The sequence below is a fragment of the Amblyraja radiata genome, chromosome 21 (assembly GCF_010909765.2).
Source record: "Amblyraja radiata isolate CabotCenter1 chromosome 21, sAmbRad1.1.pri, whole genome shotgun sequence".
Classification (NCBI taxonomy): Eukaryota; Metazoa; Chordata; class Chondrichthyes; order Rajiformes; family Rajidae; genus Amblyraja; species Amblyraja radiata.
The window spans coordinates 9,366,614-9,388,928 of NC_045976.1; the positions used below are offsets into that span (position 1 = coordinate 9,366,614).

At 42.0% G+C, this 22,315-nt stretch overlaps 1 protein-coding gene across 1 annotated transcript; it reads right to left on the minus strand.

The window, feature by feature from the left end:
- Positions 1–493: 493 nt before the first annotated feature.
- Positions 494–21,404, minus strand: cmas (cytidine monophosphate N-acetylneuraminic acid synthetase). The gene is made up of 8 exons (XM_033039472.1): positions 21,152–21,404; positions 19,840–19,982; positions 17,816–17,968; positions 14,465–14,595; positions 13,855–13,949; positions 6,006–6,147; positions 4,357–4,468; positions 494–2,363 (listed from the first exon to the last, which is right to left on the minus strand). The coding sequence occupies exons 1-8, from the start codon at positions 21,322–21,324 to the stop codon at positions 2,074–2,076; spliced, it is 1,239 nt and encodes a 412-aa protein (XP_032895363.1). The 5' UTR covers positions 21,325–21,404; the 3' UTR covers positions 494–2,073.
- Between the last annotated feature and the right edge of the window lie 911 nt (positions 21,405–22,315).

Consider the following 22,315-nt stretch of genomic DNA (forward strand, 5'->3'; position numbering starts at 1 on the left):
ATAAAATTATAAAAGGACTGGACAAGCTAGATGCAGGAAAAATGTTCCCAATGTTGGGAGAGTCCAGAACCAGGGGCTACCGTCTTAGAATAAAGGGGAGGTCATTTAAGACTGAGAGGAAAAACTTTTTCACCCCGAGATTTGTGAATTTATGGAATTCCCTGCCACAGAGGGCAGTGGAGGCCAAATCACTGGATGGATTTAAGAGAGAGTTAGATAGAGCTCTAGGGGCTAGTGGAGTCAAGGAATATGGGGAGAAGGCAGGCATGGGTTATTGATAGGGGACAATCAGCCACGATCACAATGAATGGCGGTGCTGGCTCAAAGGGCTCAATGGCCTCCTCCTACACCTATTTGCTATGTTCCTATTGCCCCAGTATCGAGTCATCACTGTACAGCAGTCATTCGGTGCATACAATGTGCATGTCTAATAGTCACTCACAAATAATTCCTGCACAAGAGACTGCTTAAATCAAAGAAAAAGCAGAGGTGATGAAGAGCACTCAGAACATGTTTTTATTAACATGCCAGAGCTCAGAAACAAGTCCTTCAGACTATCAAGTCCATGCCAAACATCAAGCAGCTACTTTAAATTCTCCCATATGCCCATCCACCCCTAGATTCTACCACTCTTGGGTCAATTATAATAATGTAATTTAGGCTTGTAGTGTAGAAGCATGTATTGTAATATTTAAAAATGCAAAACCCACCACATATGTTTGAATTTTAGTATACTTCAGAATTTTGTTTTAAACATAGGGCAGCTTCACACGTCAGTAGCACAATAACTGATTGAACTCATTACAACAGGGAGCCCATCCAACCCATTATGTCGATGCTAACTCCCAGATACATCTTATACCCTCTTTATATTTTGTTACTTATTAATCTCCCCATTCAGTGGGTCAAGCAGCATCTACGGAGATGATGGATAGGTGACATTTTTGTTCGGGATCTTGGACTGATTATTTTGATGGGGCTGTACTGCATCCGGTGTTCCAGTAGGTCTGTGGGTTCCGGTACAAAACCAAGCATACACTCCGCGACTGTCTTGCTGAACATTTACTCTCGGTCTGTCAAGGACATTGGGATCTCCTGGTTGCTAATCATTATCTCCCCTTCTCCATACTGATCTTTGTCCTGGGCCTCCCTCCATTGCCAGAGTGATGCCACACACAAGTTGGAGGAACAGCACCTCATTTCACTTTCATATTGGTACGATATTCACAATGATGTATCCCTCTTGGGATCTCACTGTCCCTAGCCAAGATTTGGCCCATCAAGGAACCACTTTGCCAGAGGTCATCTGTTGCCAGCCCCGATTTGTCATGCTCTTTTCTTACTTCCAGTTCTACACCCCTCCTCCCTACAATCAGTCTGAAGAAAGGTCCCAACACAGCCATCTATCCATTTTCTTCAGAGATGCCCATCTTTGGTATAAATCAGCATCTGCAGTTCCATTTTGTTTCAGCACATCTTTGTTGTGGGAGAAAACTGGAGCACCCAGGGGAATCCTTCACAGTCACAGAAAAGGTCTAAACTGCAAACAAGCAGCATCCAAGATCAGGGCTGAAACCAGATACTGCAAAACAGCAATTCCAACTGCACTGCACGGCTCCCAGTGTGTGCGAGGTCTACTTTACATTGGCCCATTTAACGCCATTAAAATGGTAAACAGACCCTCCCACTGTACACAACTCTATTCTCCCTTGGGTTCAGCAGCTAGTTTCTGTTCTAGAGCTCAGACGGTCTCAGACTGACCCCAACCCACCAAATGGTTAACAGCACTATCTGAGGGTCCTGGATTTTCACAATTCTAAATATCTAACTTCCCCAATGAAAATTTGGGCGTAATCAGTGAGTGGGGAAGGAAAGAGAAATGGGAACAGGACATACACTTACAACATAAAATATAATTTGAATTAGATTTGTCAGAAACCGCTAGATTTAGTACTTGACTATGAAATTAGCAATCAGGCTTTTTTGCTGAGTGTTCACCATGTCAGGCAATGGATTGTACACAATGCTATTTTCCATCGGTAACCCATTCCTTGCTCTCTTCTCTCAGCTGGTTCACGATTTGATTTTTTTGACTGTTATACAGGTACCATTGGATGGGCTTGTGCTTTCATGCGTATGCTTCTTATTGTTCATGCCTTCCAACGTATTGTCGTCTCCTGGGTTCTCAGCTCTGTATTTTTCCGTCAGCAGGGTCACGTGGTCAACAAACTCTTCCACGTTACCGATTCGACCTCTGCTGGTGCAGATGAAGTCTGCTGCATCGCAAACACGAGAGGCTGTGTCACCCGAGGCACCTCCAACATAAGCCTTCTTCAGGCACTCCAGATCAGACTCATCATTTCCTTTTGTGGGAGACAAAAAGATGTTTCAATGTTGGCATGTTTGTATGAACAACTATTGATGCCTGAACGGAACAATTTAACCCCATCGTCTCCTTTGTGCCAGAGCATTGTTTCCTCTTTAGTTTACTTTATAGATAGTGTGGAAACAGGTCCTTCGGCCCACCTGGTCTGCGCTGACCAGTGATCACCAAACACCAACACTATCTAACACACCAGGGACAATTTACAATCTTTACCAAAGCCAATTATCCTACAAACCTGTACGTCTTTGGTGTGGGAGGAAACAGGAGTACTCTGAGAAAACTCACGCGATCATGGGATGTACAAACTGCATACAGATAACACCTGTAGTCAGGATTGAACCCAGATCTCTGGCGCTGTAAGGCAGCAACTCTACTGCTGCACCACAGTGCCTCTTCCTAACTATGATTCTCAAGTGGGAGAATTCCGCCAACAGACACCTCATCCCCATTACATATAATTTCTCTGAGGTGGAGGAAGGAATGCCTACTGAAGTTTCACTGGCACAAATCCACTTTTATCCCACTTGCAGGGTGCCAGGGCGCATCTGCATTGACCCAGCTTACAGACATTGGCCATTCAGCCCACCCAGTCCATGCTGATATTTGTGCTCCACTCAAGCCCTCCCCCACCTTTCCTCATCTACATTGGATCTCCGCTCACATATCCTTTATCAGCCTCCCCTTAAATACAGCTAGCTGTGCCATTCACTTCACCCAGTACCTGCAGCAGATTGTTCAACTTCATTACCCCTCGGTGTAATGAACCTGAGGAGCTTCTTGAAACCATCAATAGCATAAAAAATCATGATGGGAATTGATAGGATATACTTTACGAGGATGTTGTCAAGTCTCCAGGGCCTGATGGGTGGTTGGGCAGGCTAGGTTGTTATTCCTTGGAGCTAGAGGAGCTGAAGGATGACCTTACAGAATAATGTATAAAATCATGAGGGAATAGATAGGGAGAGTCTTTTACACAGTGTATGGGGAAATCAAGAACCCAAGGACATAAAGATTTAATAGGGACCAGAGGGGCAACTTTTTCCAAAGAGTGATGGATATGTGGAACGAGCTGCCATAGGAAGTGGTTGAAAAGGGTACAGAGGTAGCATTTGAAAAACATGTGGACAGGTACTTGGATAGAAAATGTTTAGAGGGATATAGACCAAATATGGGTAAATGGGACTAGCTTAGATGGGGCATCTAATATTGCTCCACCTTTTCCAATTGGTCAAGGCTCACAACTTAGGCAGTTTTACCATGTACGTCAAACCAACTGGATTTTTTTTTTGGATGATGCAACTGGTTAAAATTGCTAGGTGTAAACTAATGAGGGCGGTGTATTTGGTAGGAAAAACAGAAAAGTGACGCGTTAGTTAATGCTGAGAGACTGGGAAAAGGGGTGGACCAAGGTGCTCTTGTTGACACCATTAATTGAAAGCAAATAGGCAGGTGCACCAAGCAGTTAACAAACAAATGACAGGTTGGCCTTCACTGCAATTGATTTTGAGCAGAGGAGCAAGAATGTTTTTCTTGAACTAAACAGCGCATTGGTGAGACCACATCTGGGGATTTGTGAGAAAAGCCCAATAAAACCTATAAAATTCTGACAGAGCTAGAGCTACAACAAGAATGCTTTTGCTCCCAAGATGAGTGATACAGGAGTGGGAGGTAACAGACTAAAAAACCTGGGCAAGGAGCATAGAGCAGAAATTCCTCACCCAGGCTGAAGCTGTGGAATTCCCTGCCACAGAAGACATTTACAAAGGAAGAAAGATTTCCAGACAAAAGGCATCAAAGGGTTACAGGGAAAGAACAAGAATATGGCTGAGACAGAGCATCAGCTATGATTGCGTTGAAAGGCAGAGAAGTCTCAAGGAAACTAGTGGGCAGCTCTTGCTCCTATTTTTTAATGTTTAGTAACAGATTAATCCATGCAACAGTTGTGCAAGTTTTATGATGGAAACACTCACCAAAGTAAGCCACATTCTCCCAACTGATGCTCATATCCTTCATCAATTTCTCCACAGTTTCTTTCTTCGGCTCTTTGTCCCATTGTTTATCAGAGCCTCCAATTAATTTTACCTGCAATCCACAGAGCAAACTACATGAAATGCATATGTTATTAAACTAGGTACATTTCACCCAGTAGGTAGGCGAGTGATTAAATCTTGGGGGCAGAGGGTGGAATGAATGGAAATGTGGGGAAATAAAATGTAGATGGTTGCTTGATGGTCACCATGGACTAAAGAGACTATTTTTATGCTGCATTTTTGAACCACCAGCAGCTTGATATACATAGTAGTCCATCTGTTTGTTTTTCTGTCAGCAGAATTTTACATTTTAAACAGGGTTAATTTCCTTGCATTTTAATCCTCTGCTCCCCAATTCTAGCCAAAGCAATCAAACTGACTGGGCCTCTGAACTGATGATCCCCTGAATCTGCAGAGGGTTGGAAGCTGACAAATGGGGCAAAAGACCTGTAGACCACACAACAGTTAACACAGGGGGAAGTTGCCAATGTCAGCAATGGAAGACAATCACATTTACCCACACTCCTTCACCTTCATTGTACAAATTGACATGGATATTTCACCTGTCATTAATATTTCAGTGCCTTAAATATATATAGAAAAAGTAGCCCTTCCCTCTGTTCCAACACTATTTTATCTATATTATAGGCTCTCATTAACAACTCAATAAAGGTTACAACTGCTCGATCCAGACACCTCTAATCACAATTTCACAATGGAGCAGCTGAAGGTGGCTGAGTCTGGGACACTGCCCTGATTAACTCGATTGGTCAGGTCCTGGGGCTGGGATTAACAACCATTGCCCAAACTACCAATGTGCGATTCCAATCACTAAAGTGTTTTTCCTTTGATTCCCACTGCCTTCAGTCAAGTGGGTTGGTGATATCACTTTTGCATGTAGACACAAGGAACTGCAGAAGCTGGTTGACAAAAGAATCAAAGTGCTGGAGTAACTCAACGGATCAGACAGCATCTCTGGGAGACAAGGATAGGTGACATTTCAGTTCAGGACCCTTCTTCAGAAGAATAATATTGGGGAGATGGGAGAGACTTTATTTGTGCAAACATTTATAAAACAGGAATATAATATGAAAGCAGCTAATGAGATTCAAGAGCAGCATGCTAACATTGCAGAAAACACAGGTTAGATCATAGCTGTGATGTATCTTGAGCACCCATCATCATCTCGCAGAGAGTATGTGATTACATTAAAAAGGGTTCATGAGATTTTACCAAGGCTGGAGAATTAAGGGCCTGTCCCACTTAAGTGATTTTATAGTTGTAGCAGGTCGCTGAAAAACCAGCGACTGGACCCCACCCTACAACAATGTCTATGACAACCTACCACCTAGTCGACGTCAAATTACCGACAAGGTAGTAGGTTGTCCATTAGGACGTCCACCTATGGCCACACCTACGTCACCTGGCGACAACCTACTAACAAGTCAAATGCTGTTCGTGTTACGAGCTTTGAAGATGCTATGGATGAATTTGAGATGCGGCAACACTTTCTAAAGGAGGAACTGAATTACTGCCGAGGTATTGCGGTGGATTTTGTAGATGCAATAAATAAACCAAAATATACTTACCCGAATGCTGCTGTCCTTCATTTTTTTTATTTCTGGCATATCTGACAATGTGTAGCTTCGATCTTTGCATTCACGTTCTATCTGCAAGTCCCGGGAACAAACCAGAAGGCTTATTTTGTTCATTTTGCCAAAATAACCATACCTATCCAGATAAAAGAAACAGTTAAAGAGCCCCAACCCAAAACATAACCTATTCAGATTCACCAGAGATGCCGCTTGACCCGCTGAGTAAATCCAGCTTTGTGTTCTTGTGTAAACCAGCAACTGCAATTCCTGGTTTCTCGAAACAATGGTCGGCTTTACAATAAATAGCAAGTAGCAATATTAAATACAAATTATTAACAGAATGATATTGTTTGCTTGAAACTTTACCACTAATAAAAGTGTGCTTCTCCCCAAATTAAAACAGATTCATCTCATTTCAGGCCTGGTCAATTCATTTCTTCAGAGCAAAAATAATGAATTTCCTTCTTTAGAAGAGGCTCAACCTCACCTCCTTAGAGTAAAAGTATTATAAGCACATTACATGCTAGGAGCTGCAGAAAGTTATGACGTTCCACAAGTGGAATAAAGGTTCAGGAACAGCTACTTCCGGACAACCATCAGGTATATGTACTGATCTGCACAAATCTAATCCTATCTTGGCAACAGAATACTACAGACCACCTGCTGCAACACAATTGACTTGTTTTACTAATTCCCTGTAAAACTCAAGCAGAATTTGTATTAGGTGTAATGTATTCATGCATATTCATTATATGCTAATGAGTTGGTCTTGTATATAAGTAGGGAATGTTGGGTAATAAATCTCTCTTGTGATCCAGCCAGCCTGCGTGTAAGTTATTGTTCATTCTACTGTCCGGAATATAACAAAATTGGCGACGAGGATGGGATAGAGTTTCTGAACTCATCCTTTAAATACAGTGCAGGACTGTTTTACAACACGCAGGATTGTTTAACAGTTTAAACAGTCAATACGGAGTTGTGTCGCAGTTGCTTGCGAGCTGGACACGAGAGGCCTGCAGATCCTTCTAGGCAGGGGGCTGTAGTAAAACAGCAGCTGGATAAATTGGCAAGAGTTTGTCAGGCTATCTCTATGTTGTGTCTACGTGGCAAGATGTCGTCCTTGGGAGTGTACAAGATTATTGACTGAGTTTTCTTTGTCGAATTCCTCAAGCTGAACGAATAGTCTTTGTACAGCTAAGTTTTAGGTGAATTGTTACACCAGAACAGACAGGAATTTGGGGTTTTGAACTGACCTTTTATTTAATTAAAAAAAAAAAAGAGAACTACACGATGGCAGCGTCCACAGGCTACATTGGGAACCTTGGAACTTTTGACAAGAGTAGAGAGCCATTCAGCTCCTATATGGAGAGAGCAAACATGTTTTTCACAGCAAACAATATATTAGAGATTAGTGGTGAAGGAGAAATAGTGGCTGAAACTAATAAGGCTCTTTGCGAAAGCATGAAAGCAATTCAGCTCACGGAGATCGGTCCTGAAGTGTACGGCACTCGTGAATCTCCTTGCACCCTTAAAGGCAAAAGACGTGCCATTCAATGACATTATAAATAGGTTGGAGGAGCACTTCAACCCAAAGCCTCTGGAAATTGCAGAAAGCTGTAAATTTGGCACTAGAAACCAGAAGCAGAATGAGACAATCAATGAGTACATTGTTGCCTTGAAAAACTTAAGTTTACACTGTAACTTTGGAACATTTCTTGGACGAGCACTACGAGACAGATGTTTGTGGTCTAGTGGATGAACGAATTCAGTCCAAACTGATGAACACTCCAGATCTCACATTCGAGAAAGCATGCAAGATTGCTACCACAATAGAGATGGCATCAAAGAATGCTCGCGTGTTTCGTCCACCACGGACTGCAGTGGCCGTTTACAGTCACAAGACAGTGCCTATGGCCAAACCAAGAGGCGCTTAACCAAAACCAAAGTATGGCGGGGAGCCAAGTTTAGTCAGTTGTATTGTTGCAACGGTAATCACTCTTCCCAATTTTGTCAGTTCAAAATGGCCAAGTGCTATAACTGCCAGAAGAAAGGCCATATCGCCTCAGCACGTCGGGCCAAGCATAAAACAGGAAACCAACAATCTGCGGGAATCAAGCAACAACATTGAAGAGGAGTTCACAACTTGGAGGTGAACCCAGATGGAAATGAACTTGGGTTGTACACCATTTATGCAACCAACATCGATAAGCCTACAACCAGCCAAGGCAAGGACTTTCGAACTAAACTATTGATTAATAAACAGTTAATCGATATGTGTATTGACACTGCAGCAGATTGTTCGGTCATGAGCAAAGACCTGTACGAAACAAAGTTCCCAGAGATACCATTGTTTGAGAGTAAGGTCAAGCTGAGAACCTACTCGGGCGAAGTTTTGGAGACTTGTGGACAAATGAACTGTAAAGTTCAGCATAATGGTCAGTCAGTAACACTGCCCATCATAGTGGCCAGCTACAGAAATAAACCAACCCTCCTTGGAAAGGATTGGCCGAGTAGAATAGAATTAGACTGGAAGAACATTTTCAGCGTCAATTTGTCCAAATCACGTCTTGGAAAAGTCATAAGCAAACATGCAAACATTTTTGCTGACAGTGACACGGGAATAACAGGGTACTCTGCACACATTCGACTTAAGCAAGATGTGAGGCCTGCGTATTGTCGACCAAGACCTGTACCATATGCACTAAAGCAACAAGTGGAGGTAGAACTTGACAGATTAGAGTGTAATGGAGTACTTGTGAAGACAGACCAGAGTAACTGGGCAACGCCAATTGTGGCCGTACCCAAGGCTGATAAAACTGTTCGACTATGTGGTGATTACAAAGTCACAATCAACCAAGCCATTGATGACGAACAATATCCGTTACCAACCTCACAAGATCTATACGCAGAACTTAGCGGAGCAAGAGTCTTCACTAAACTGGATTTGTCTCACGCTAACGCCCAACTCAATGTTGACAAGGAAAGTCAGCAGTACTTGACTATCAACACACATAAGGGCTTGTATTCATATACAAAGCTGCCCTAGGGTGTGAAATCATCCCCCAAATTTTTTTCAGTCTGTCATGGATCAAATATTACAAGGCATTCCGCACTGTGTGTGCAACCAGGATGACCTATTGATATTCACGGAAGGCATGGTAGAACATCTGGAAATCCTAGAGCAAGTTCTCATAAGACTGAACTGCCACAATGTCAAACTGCGTCAAAGTAAATGTGCATTTGCACAGTCAGAGGTGGTCTACCTTGGACTCAAGGTAGACGCCAACGGACTTCGCCCAGTGAAAGCGAAAGTTGAAGCAATTGTGAATGCTCCAAAACCCAACAATGTGTCAGAGCTACGATCATTCCTTGGGATGGTGCAGTTCTATGCACGATTCCTTCCAGATTTAGCAACTGTGCTAAAGCCACTACATCATCTGCTACAAAAAGACGTGAAATGGACACGGGGAAAGGAACAGCAACGTGCATTTGACATCTGCAAGGAAAACTTGACAAGTGACAAACTTCTTTTTCATTATGATACGACACGTGAGATGAAACTTGCTTGTGATGCTTCAAGTTATGGTGTAGGTGCAGTGATCTCCCACGTAATGAATGACGGACAGGAAAAGCCTATTGCTTTTGCATCCCGCACCCCGTCATCGAGTGAACGCAACTATGCGCAGATAGAAAAGGAAGCACTCAGCATCGTGTTCGGAATCAAGAAATTCCATCAGTTTCTTCTCGGCAGACCATTCACCCTAGTAACTGATCACAAGCCACTATTAGTGATACTGGGTCCCAAGTCAGCTATACCTTCCATGGCGGCATCAAGGATGCAGCGCTGGGCAATTTTGCTGTCCCAGTATGACTACAAGGTGGAGTACAGGAGCTCCAAGTGCAACGCAGTTGCAGATGCGTTGTCCCGGTTGCCCCATGAGAACTCTGACGTGGGAAGCGAGAACTCAATCTACACAATGCAAGTGGTAGATGAAGACTTTCCAGTGACTGCAACAGAAATTGCAGCAGAAACAAAGAAAGACAATGTGCTGAAGTGGGTTTATGAACAGACATTGAATGGTTGGACTGAAATTGATAGTGGATTGAACTCAGTTCTGAACTCAGAGCTGAAGCCTTTCCATAATCGATGCCATGAATTATCATGTGAGCAGGGATGCGTTAAATGGGGTTACAGAGTGGTTGTACCAGAGTCTTTGAGAAACAAAATTATGAACGAACTTCATGCCGAACATCCTGGCATAGTAAGCATGAAATCAATTGCCAGAAGTTTTGTGTATTGGCCTGGTATTGACAGTGACATCGAGTCACTGGTGAGCAAATGTAGCGTCTGCCAAAATTGCCGGAGTAAACCACCAAAAACACCACTGCAACCCTGGTCATGGCCAAGTAGACCTTTTCAGAGAGTTCATGTAGATTTTTGCGAAAAGGGTAATGATCACTTTCTGGTACTGGTAGATAGTCATTCCAAATGGATCGAGGTTAAACATATGGGGTCAAGCACTACTACTGAGCGTACCATAGATGAGTTGAGATCAATTTTTGCATACCATGGTTTACTGGAAGAACGTTTCTGACAACGGGCCTCAGTTTCGTTCAGAACTGTTCAAAGAGTTCATGTAGCGGAATGGTGTAAAACACACACTTGTTCCCCCATACCATCCAGCCTCTAACGGGGCGGCGGAAAGGTCTGTTAGAGTTGTCAAAGACGCTCTCAAGAAACAGGTTTTGCAGGGTAGTTCAAAGCTCAGCATGAAACATCGATTGGCTAGTTTCTTGCTGAAGTACAGAACCACACCACACACAACACCAGGTTACTCACCTGCAGAACTGTAGATGAAGAGAAGGCTAAGAATACGCCTAAGTCTAGTGCAACCCAATTTGGCTTTGCGAGTTGAACAAAAACAATTAAGTCAAAAACGTCACTTCGACTCCCACAAAAAGGAGAGGTACTTCAAGCCAGATGAGCAGGTTAGTGTTCTCAGTCCTCCCAACAAGTCCAGTAGAGACAAATGGGATGTTGGGAAAATAGTGGAAGTGTGTGGAACAAAAAGATACTTAGTTGAAGTTGGAGATAGGATCAAAAGTGTTCATGTTGATCAAATGATTCCAGCCAAAGGTGAACCAAAAACTGAACATGAAGTCCTAATCCCCGAGTCTTTATCAGAAAGTGAGTTGGAAGAGCCAACTGTGATTGAAACACAAAGTTCAGTTAGTACAGACAAAGAAACAGATTCCTCTGGTCAAAGTCAGGGTACTAAAACAGAGCCAAACAAGTCTACAGTTGAGTCAACACCTAAACCTGTTACACCTGTTACTGTTAGACGATCAGGCAGGATCCGTAAACCAGTAGTCAGATTAGGTTTTTAAGTTAAGTAACTCACTGTCTAGGTAGAATGAAAATGTGTAAATATGTAAAATAAATATATTGTGTTATCATTTAAAATTGAATGAAAACTGGTTTAAATCAAGTATCATAACAAGAAAATTATAACTGTGTACTTAGATTTAATACTTAAAAAAGGAGAGCAGTGTAATGTATTCATGCATATTCATTATATGCTAATGAGTTGGTCTTGTATACAAGTAGGGAATGTTGGGTAATAAATCTCTTGTGATCCAGCCAGCCTGCGTGCAAGTTATTGTTCATTCTACTGTCCGGAATATAATATAATATGTGCATAATTTATGTTATGTGTTTTCAGAGTCTGTGGGCACTTGATGCAGCAGCAACATTTATTGTACCTGTGCCCCACCATACTTGTGCATGGCAATAAACTCAACTTGACTACCAGCCCAATAGAAAGCAAAACAACTGTAGATGCTGGAAATGAAAGAAAGTGCTGGAAATATTCATCAGGTCAGGAAACTTTTAGGTTCTTCGTTAGAATTCATGTTTTTGTTCTTTTTTCCCCGGAGTTGCTTCTCTTCACAGATGCTACATTTTCTATTCTATTTCTATGTAGGCGACATCAGATTTGTAAATCTTTTTTTTTTTTTATTATTTTTTTTTTTAATTAATTTCGTTGCTGGAAAATGTCCTCATTGTTTTTGGTATATTGAAACATCAGCACCTTTTCACTAATATCACAGCAACATCCTCCACTGAAGGATGAAAAATACTAAAATAGTTTAAAAAACAATGGACGAGCAACACTTACTTTTCTGGAATTGATCTTGTCTGTGTCTGTACACTGCAGACGGTTTGATTGTAATCACATATAGTCATCCTGCTGACTGGACAGCACACAACAAAGAAGCTTTTCACTGTATCTTGGTACACATGATAATAAACTAACCTAATAAAAAAGAGCAAGTGGAAAGAAAGGAACTGCACTTGGAACTTCAGACAGACCAAGGTAACAGAAGGTCCTACTCTGGCTATTAAAATGGTCAGTGTTGTGCAAGAGGAGCAAATGCCAAGGTAATGCGACAAGGAATAATATCAGAGTGGAATTAAAGAACATGAGGGGAATTATGCAACAAAGATATGGAAAAGTAAATTAGATGGATTCAAAAAAGAAAACCCTGGAGGAGAGAAGACCAAATTAAAGTCCATAAGGTTAAATACGGACAAATGAGCATTGGTGCAAAAAGGTCAGGTGGCAAAGAGTAAATTTAGAGTGGAAATAACTAATTAGTCATTTGGCACAGATATTGTGGCTCCAAGAACCAGTTTGCACAGCCCCATGTTAAAAGTAGATATAGTGAACAAAACAGCTTGGCAGCAAATTAGGAGAACATGCACAGGGCACTGTGATACTTGTGGGGGTATGTAATATTTGTACTGGGCAAACCAAACTAGTTACAATGGAGGAGCTCATGGAATGCATATAGAATGACTGATGTTAGTTCATTGTGCATATAAAAGACGAAAGCACTTTTCTTTTATGTTACTGTACTTAAGGCACATATAGGTAAAAAGTGTCAAAGTGAACCACCAGTTATGAAGTTGTAGAATGTTCCATTCAGCCAATTTTGCCAAATGGTGAACTTTCACTAAAGTTCATTTTTCTGAATGTTGACTTTCCTGACTTAGCCAGTAATTACTGGCCACCTGTAATCACCCTTGAGAAAATGGTGACAAAGTAGTTTGTGAGAAAATGAAGTTTTCGTGAGAAGCAATCTGACATTGTGGATCAAATCAATGCCTCTTCTCCAATTATATAAGCAATTTCAGAGAAATGTTCAGCGATTCTACCAAGATTTACAATCAAATGCTTCTCCTTGTCTTCAAATCCTATCCGGAGAAGTTTTTTACCCAGCATTCCACTTGCTAATGTGCTGTGCAAGTTGAAAGTTCGAATCTCGGAAAACAATTAAAAGTGTGGATTGTCCTAGCTGGCTTCCCTTTATCCACAAATACAATGCTTAATATTAAAAGTTACTAGAAATTAAGTAACTCTTATACCAATTTGGAAAAAAAACATTCATATTGTATTGCATCCTTTATAGAGTGGCAAACATGTACATTTTGGAAGCACAATGACAATTATAAAGGTATTCAAATTACACATGGTTGAGATGTCACAAACAAAATCAATCTTGTCCAACAAATTTAGTTTTAGGATACACGTTGGGTAGAAAAGTGAAGGCGTTCCTCTGGTCCCCAACTAGTTATACACCAATTTCAATATACTCCAATTTCGATATTTTAAAGCAGGGAGAAACCTTAAACTGTCATTTTTTAAAAATTATTCCAAACATTCACTGGTTGAAAGAATAGTGAAGTATCTCTGTTGATGCCCAACATCACAGAAATCTGGTAACAATAGACACAAAATACTTAGAGGTGAAGCACTTCAGTCCACCAAGAGAATTTTACCTTTTAACTCTTTGTTCAGCAATGGGCCAGTCAATGTCGACATCAATATCCACACTGTACTCTGGTGCCATCTCATAGTAAGCCACTCTACCACCCTAGGCAAAGAGACAGGATACATGTTAACACCAAGTTCTCAACAACTTCCACACCATTGATGCTGATTGAGACATATACTCCACACTTCTTGAAGTAAATCATCATCTCTTTCGACTTGCTAACATGAAGGGAATGGTTACTGTCCTGACACCATATCACTGTTCTCTATCGCCTTGCTGCACTCAATCTCATCATTGCTCGGTATCTGGCACCACCACAGTGCTGTCATCAGCAAACTCTCAAGTTCTCCACTGTCAACATCCTTGGGATTGCCATTGAGAAAAACTCAGTAAAACCCAGTTAATCCAGGGTTTGCACTTATTCCAGAGGCATACCATGCTGTTAAGAGTGAGCTCTCAAACTGTTAAACAGTCTAACAGGAGAAATCAATGTGATGCTGCAAATTCAATTTAATTTATTCCCTTGCCAAGCAGATAACAATTGCCATAAGTTAGGGGTACAACTCACATTATGGTAAGAGTTAATGTAATAAAGGATTATACATGCCATATACCTGGAGACATCCAGACTTAATCAATGCTGCAGTAGCAAAATAGAACGATCCATTTTCATAGAGCTCTCCTGGCCAATCTTGTCTTCTCGGTCTTTTAGACGGATTTAAATTCACAGGTTGGGTTACCTGGCCTGTTAACAGTTAAAAATTAATTTAAATCAATTGTTTGAAACTTCAAAAAATACTGCAGACACCCATGTGCATTCTTGCTTCACCTACCTGTTAGTGACTCATGGGCATTCTTTGCACCAGCCCAAAGTCAGGTCCCCTCCAACAACTCACCACTACTTACACAAAGGTGGAAGTGTCACTTCCTACTCTTGCCACAGACTGCAGTCCAATTTTCAAGCAAGGATTCTACTTTTACTGTTGTCCTGTTGAATTTCACCTACCCCAGAGCCAATAATGGACCATTGTATCTTCCATTCATTTGTTCTTGTATCTTTATATCTTTTGTTCCCCTTTCCCCCGACTCTCAGTCTGCAGATGCAGATGCACAGAGAGTGGTGAATCTCTGGAACTCCCTGCCACAGAGGGTAGTTGAGGCCAGTTCATTGGCTATATTTAAGAGGGAGTTAGATGTGGCCCTTGTGGCTAAGGGGATCAGAGGGTATGGAGAGAAGGCAGGTACGGGATACTGAGTTGGATGATCAGCCATGATCATATTGAATGGCGGTGCAGGCTCGAAGGGCCGAATGGCCTACTCCTGCACCTAATTTCTATGTTTCTATGTTTCTATGCTGGAAAAACCAAAGGTAGACAAAAATGCCGGAGAAACTCAGCAGATGAGGCAGCATCCATGGAGTGAACGAAAAGGTGACATTTCTGGTTGAGACCCTTCTTGAGAGTCTGAAGAAGGGTCTCGACCTGAAACATCACCTACTCCTTCGCCCCATAGACGCTGCATCACCCGCTGAGTTTCTCCAGCATTATTGTCTACCTCAGTCTGAAGAAGGTCTCTACCCAAAACGTCACCTATTCCTTTTCTCCAGAGATGCTGGCTGACCGGCTGAGTTACTTCAGCTTTGTGTCTTCTATTTCACACTCAGTTTCAACATCTCCTCCACAATTTATTTTCCTTTCTTTTTTACACCAAGAATTTCCTTCTCTAAAAGCTGGACAGGCCAATTGAACGTTCATTTAATTTGTGTCTACTCTTGCATATTACCCCCTTCTTTCTAAAACTAATAGAACTGCACCAAATCCCATCTCCCACCCACCTTTAACTTTGTTTAATACATTATCTTCCACAATTTCCAAAACCTGCAACAAAAAAACACGACCTTCCCCTACTCATCCAGCCTTGGAGTTCACAACCTCCGAAACCCAATCCAATTATTCCAGATTATTTCCCTACATAAAAAGCACACATTTTTAGTTCCATTCTTCTGCAGACATATCGTGGAAAGCATTCATTCAGGTTGCATTACAGTGCGGTGGGAACAGCTCTGCCCAAGACAGCAAGTAATTGCACATTTGTAGAGATAACTCAGCCCATGTCATAGACATGTCTTCATACCATCTACACCACACCTTAAAAAAGCAGTCAAAATAATCAAAGACTGGTCTCAACCTGGTCATTCCTTCTCCCATCCACCTCTAACCCATGGACACTCTACTTTGACTACGAAACTAATACGCTACAATGCCGAGAATTATTCAGCACTCAGCATTTTCTACATTACTCCATTCGACCAAAGTTTGATTTGATTATATTTATTATAGGATATATGATCTGTTTGAATAGCATACAAAACAAACCTTGGTACCCATGACAATAAACTTAAACCTACTGGCTATAACTCCCAACACTTGTTCCAGGTGAAAGAATAATTTGTATTTGTTTTTGTGTAGTTTACATTAACACGTTGTTAGAAATATTTGCTAATGCAGGATGTTCAGAATACACAGTCTCCTCCATATCAAGTAATCTCAGGGGAAAATATTGTTTACAAGACTTTTATTGCTTTGTTGCAGGTTGGAACATGGGACAACAGTTTGGATAACCTCATGATTGTGGAGGATGGACTGAAGGACAAAGTCCAGCCAAGTAGTACAGTAAAATGTGAGGTGGCAGAACAGCATCAACAGAGTGATTTAATGGTAAAAGCAACAGAATTAACGTAACAAAAGGAAAATAGTCTGTTGTACAGCGTGGAAACAGGCACTTCATCCCAACTTGCCCACACTGCCCAAAATATCAGAGCTACACTAGTTTCATCTACCTGCGTTTAATAGATTCCTATCTTTCCCCCTTCACCTTAAACCCATGTCCTCTGGTCCTCAATTCACCTACTCTGGGCAAGAGACTATGCGTCTGTCTTAGAATGAGTAAGTGGTCTGGTTAAAAAAGGATTTAGATTCAGATTCCAAATATATAATCACATGCACTTTACCAGATGAACTAAATCATTATAAACATTACCTTAACTCTGCACAATCTCATCACCGTACTTCTAATAGTTAATTTACCACATAGGCTGTTAGGCCCATCGGATCTATGGTGACTCTCAGAGTGTTTCCATTCTCCTACTAATTTCCGCTGTAACCGGTTCTTCTTCTGCTTGCTACTGCACAGCCGCCAACAGCTGGGCTACCCCCTCCTCTCCACAAACAAGGTTATACATCTTTAGGACGTGGGAGAAAGCCAGAACTCCAGGGGCGAACACAATGGGACAGAAAGAGAAGGTAAAAGGTGCGCAGACAACATTCTAAGCCAAGATCAAATCCAGTCACTGGCAATGTGAAAATACAGCTGAGCAGCACTACTGTCTCCCAGGCAACTTTCTAAAACACAGGGAATGCATGATTTAGTTGTGGAATAAGTCAGGAAGATGGCACCAAGGACAAGAAATTGAAGGCAAAATGGACACAGAAGAGACTAATGATGGGGAAAGCAAGAAGTGAAGGCATTGCAGGGCTTGCAGAGGATGGTTGAAACAGGGTAGAATTAAGGTAGAAAGGGATTGGTGATAGTTTCCACAAGTCTGGGACACAGAGGGAATATATAAAATGTTGAGGAACACCGAGGTATGGGCTAGTACTGGGAGCTGCAAGGCAGCTTAGAGAGAGAAAGGCAGTGGATGCCACTGGTAAAGGCAACAGGGGAAGATGTGCTGTTGAAACAAGGGTTTCACAAAGTTTGTCAGAACATTCAATCACACAGCTAAACTTCAGACAATACATGTTCAGGTAACTCATCTGCAGTTTTAAATACCAAGCTTAACACTTTCCCCGTATGCTTTATTTTAAGAATAACTAACATTTAATCAATTAGAACAGATCAAAAGTTGCTAAATTCCAAGGGTCAGATTTTAGTCCAAAGTTAAAAATAATGTACAAATGGTTTACCTTCTGCTACCTCCATCCACCGAAACTGATGACGTCGAACAACAGAAAACACAGAATCGAATTCCTTTTCTTTTATCATCTGTATCACTTCGATCAAGTGAGATGGTTTGAGACAGGGGGAAGTGCACTGTATATTACCAATCACATCAATCTCTGTCATAAATAAACACAAGAATGGTTATTCTTAGTAAAAAGCAAGAAGGAATGATGATTGCAAAGTGCCATTCAATCAGGCGTGTAAGATTTGGTTGTCATTGAGGTTTTGGGTGAACAATACTATTGTAAGAATCATGCATCTAACCAGGATAAAGACCAGAAGTCACAAGAGGGAGCCGACTGACAATGCAATTATAAAGTTAGAAGCAGTTCCTTTCTTTACAGGAAGTTGGTTTCTGGCCCACATCTGCAATTAAAATCACACCAAGGAAATGTTTCAGATAAGAATGTAAAGTGTTGTGGAGAGAATGTAAAAAAAGTCATCACATTGTCATGCTTTCACTGAAGGAGGTAATAAAACAAGAGATTTCAGTTACCTAATATTTACTAAACATGTTTGCTAGAGGCATGTCAGATTGTACACTGTACAAAGTCAAAATATTACTTTTAAGAGACCTTTGGGTCTTCATTTCAAGAACTATACAGTATCAAATAATGTATAACGATATATCAGACGTAATTTGCAGCAGATTTGGCTCCGACCGGATAAGCAGGGACTCATTTCCAGGACTCTCTTTCCTTAACACCCCCTCCCCAAGTGTAAAGAGAAACATGCCGAGAAAATATATTTCCATTTGTGGACAAACCAAATCTCAAGAATCAAAGATGCCAAGTAAGTGATTTTAAGTGTAATATATGCCAACGACAGAATAGACAATAGGTGCAGGAGTAGACCATTTGGCCCTTCGATTCAATGTGATCATGGCTGATCATCCCCAATCAGTACCCCGTTCCTGCCTTCTCCCCATATCCCCTGACTCTGCTATTTTTAAGAGCCTTATCTAGCTCTCTTGAAAGCATCCAGAGAATTCCACAGACTCACCACTCTCTGTGAGAAAAAGTGTTTCCTCGTTTCCGTTCTAAATGGCTTACTCCTTATTCTTAAACTGTGGCCCCTGGTTCTGGACTCTCCCAACATCGGGAACATGTTTCCTGCCTCTAGCGTGTCCAAGCCCTTAACCATCTTATACGTTTCAATGAGATACCCTCTCATCCTTCTAAACTCCAGAGTGTACAAGCCCAGCCTCTCCATTCTCTCAGCATATGACAGTCCCGCCATCCCGGGAATTAACCTAGTAAACCTACGCTGCACTCCCTCAATAGCAAGAATGTCCTTCCTCAAATTAGGGGACCAAAACTGCACACAATACTCCAGGTGTGGTCTCACCAGGGCTCTGTACAACTGCAGAAGGACCTCTTTGCTCCTATATTCGATTCCTCTTGTTATAAAGGCCAACATGCCATTCGCTTTCTTCACTGCCTGCTGTACCTGCATGCTTACTTTCATAGACTGATGTACAAGGACCCCCAGATCCTGTTGTACTTCCCCTTTTCCTAACTTGACACCATTTAGAAAGTACCAACTTGACGCCATTTAGATAGAACAATTAAATACTTTCTTGCAGTAGCACAACAGTCCTATAAATTCAACACACACATAATATGCAACCTACGGCCATTCAACAGAAAATTCAGTAAAACAATGGGCTCAGAATGTGGAATACCCGAACACAGCCGTCAACAGTATTGAAACTTTTAAAGACAGGTAAATCCAATATGAACAATTATAGATTGTTATATTCCAAGGTTCAGCTGAGGGGAACTAAGAGATAGGTTGGGATGGGGAGTAATAAGAATGGGATGAATTGAGCAAACAACCTATTTCCACACTTTTGCTCCTTGCCAATCATCTGTCTGTCTTTGCAAAGGACAGTCAGGAAGGCATCTCAGCCCAGGATGATGGTGTGCACTTGCAGTGCCATTCCTTTCAACTTGCATTGTGGTATTGTAACTGTCAACTACAGTACCTTTGTGCACTTCAAGGAATTCCATAATAGCGTCCAAAGAAGTTGATGAATCATTTGATGCTGCTGCACCTCTACGGTGTACTTGAGCTCCATATTTTTCAGCTACTTTCGCAATTTCATCGTGGTCAGTTGAAACCCATATGCTATTTAACAAAGTAAAATCAGTTTTCTCAGCATGTTTTAATATTACAGATACCTTCACAATTTCAGATATTTAAGTTGTTTACTTCTGGAACATGCAAAAACATATACTGCATACAAACTATTGCCAAAAGGAATGAACAATCTAAACACACCTTCACTAGAAGTGCTTTGAGAAGGACAGTTGGCAACAGAAACCACCTGATTTCTATTGGCAACAATCCATCTCTAAATCTACTTAAATTAAATTACTTTGCTGATAGAATAGATATTAAGGCCCAGGGGGGGTCACATAAACCTGTAACAAAAGTCTCTGAGAGCAACATGCAGAGGAACCAAGCAATTAGCAGAACAAGTTATAGGGTGATTTCACAAAAGGTCACTGGGTCATAGGTCTTCACGCAAGGAGCCGCAAAATCCAACTGGGGTACAAAAGTCACTTCCAGTACATGTTATTAATGCTAGAAACGCGTACTTTCAAACCTGTTAAAAACCGCGAAAACGGTTAGTTTTTGCGCTATAAATAACTGTGCCAGTCGGGGTGACCGTGAGACACAGCTATCCTACTTTAGAGTTCCAAAGTTTAAGAAAAATGAAGGTAAAGAGAAGAAAGAGCTGAAGGGAAAATAACAGCGAAAGTTGTTGGCCGTGCAGATATAAAGATAGAAAATATCGGGAATTATCGCGTTTGCTCACTGCATTTCATCAAAACATCAATAATGCCTTAGTTTTGATGAAATGCAGTGAGCAAACGCGATATTTCTATCTTTATATCTGCACGGCCAACAACTTACGCTGTTATTTTCCCTTCAGCGCTCTTCTCTTTACCTTCATTTTTCTTCATCTTTGGAACTCTAAAGTAGGATAGCTGTGTCTCACGGTCACCCCGACTGGCACAGTTATTTATAGCGCAAAAACTAACCGTTTTCGCGGTTTTTAACAGTGAACCCACATATTCTTTGCAATGTAGATCTCTCAGCCACTCTTCCTCAAAGCCCTTCCCCTCCCCTGACATCAGTCTGAAGAAGGGTCTCGACCCGAAAGGTCACCCTCCTCCATCCCTTCTCTCCAGAGATGCTGCCCGTCCCGCTGAGTTACTCCGGCGCCTCCGGCTATTCTTTACACTATAGATGATCTCTCGGCCTCCCTCTCCCTCTCCCTCCCCGCCCACCTGTGGAAGCGGCGGCAGTCGGTGGCAGCGCCGAGCACCCATGCGAGGAGCGGGCGGCCGGCGAGCGGCTTGATGTTCTTCAGGCGGATGCCCTTGCTGCCGCCGCGGGCCAGCACCAGCGCGGCGACGTGCGGTTCCCCCCCGGCCCCGGCCCCGGCCCGCCGGCTGGACATCACTTCTTTACCCCGGCACCCACCATCCAGAGCGGGATGCGACAGAACCTTCTAGGGCAGCGCGGCCGCCATTAATAAAGCCGATGACGTCAGCGAGGGAGGGTGACGTGGCGGGAGCGATGCGTCAGTGGGCGTCACGTGGGTGTACAGTGTGGGACCTGGCCACATCTATCTTTAAACAAAAAGTGAGTGGTACCTCACTCATCTATTAAATACCCATTGTTTGGCCCCTTGGGGGGGGTCCCCCAGGTCTACATGCAGTGGGTGGTACCCGGCAGACTCCCAATTCCTTTGAGGTTGGGACACTGTGGGTTAAATTACTATTTGTGCATTGCAGGGAAACATGTTTCTGGCTTGTGTGAATGTGGGAGTAATGAGACAGTTAAGCATGTTTTCCTAGAATGTAAAAAGTACAGGGTAGAAAGAAAAGTATTGTTTGTTAGACTGACAGGACTTGGAGTTGAGGCTTTTTCTGTTTCATCTTTGTTTGGACACAGTGAGAAACATCAACTGATATCCAGGGCTGTTCTTCAATTCCTGCAAGTTACAGGACTGTATGTAAGAATTTAGTTCAAACTTTGACCTGTGGAGGGCAGTAATACGCTTAGCAGCGTCTACACTGCTGGAAACCTACAAGAAGAAGTAGAAGCAGAAGAAGAAGAAGAAGAAGAAGACTCCCAATTCCGTTCATTTCAGGTGACCCTCCACACACTCCCATAGTCAGACATTGGAACCTAGTTCGCCTAACCTAATGTCTCTGGGCTGACGGTCTATGGAGGATCTGCTGCCTGACTCGCTGAGTTACTCCAGCACTGTGTGTTCAGTTTAAGATTCCAACATCTACTGTTCCTTGTGCCTCTGAAAATAGATGGAACAGTTTAGCACATTTTTCTTCAACTAGTCTAGAGGAACCAGTTTTAGGTTAAGAGCTTGCCTTACATTAAAGTTACATTATTTACATGGATAAAACGAAAGAACTTGTTAAACTGCC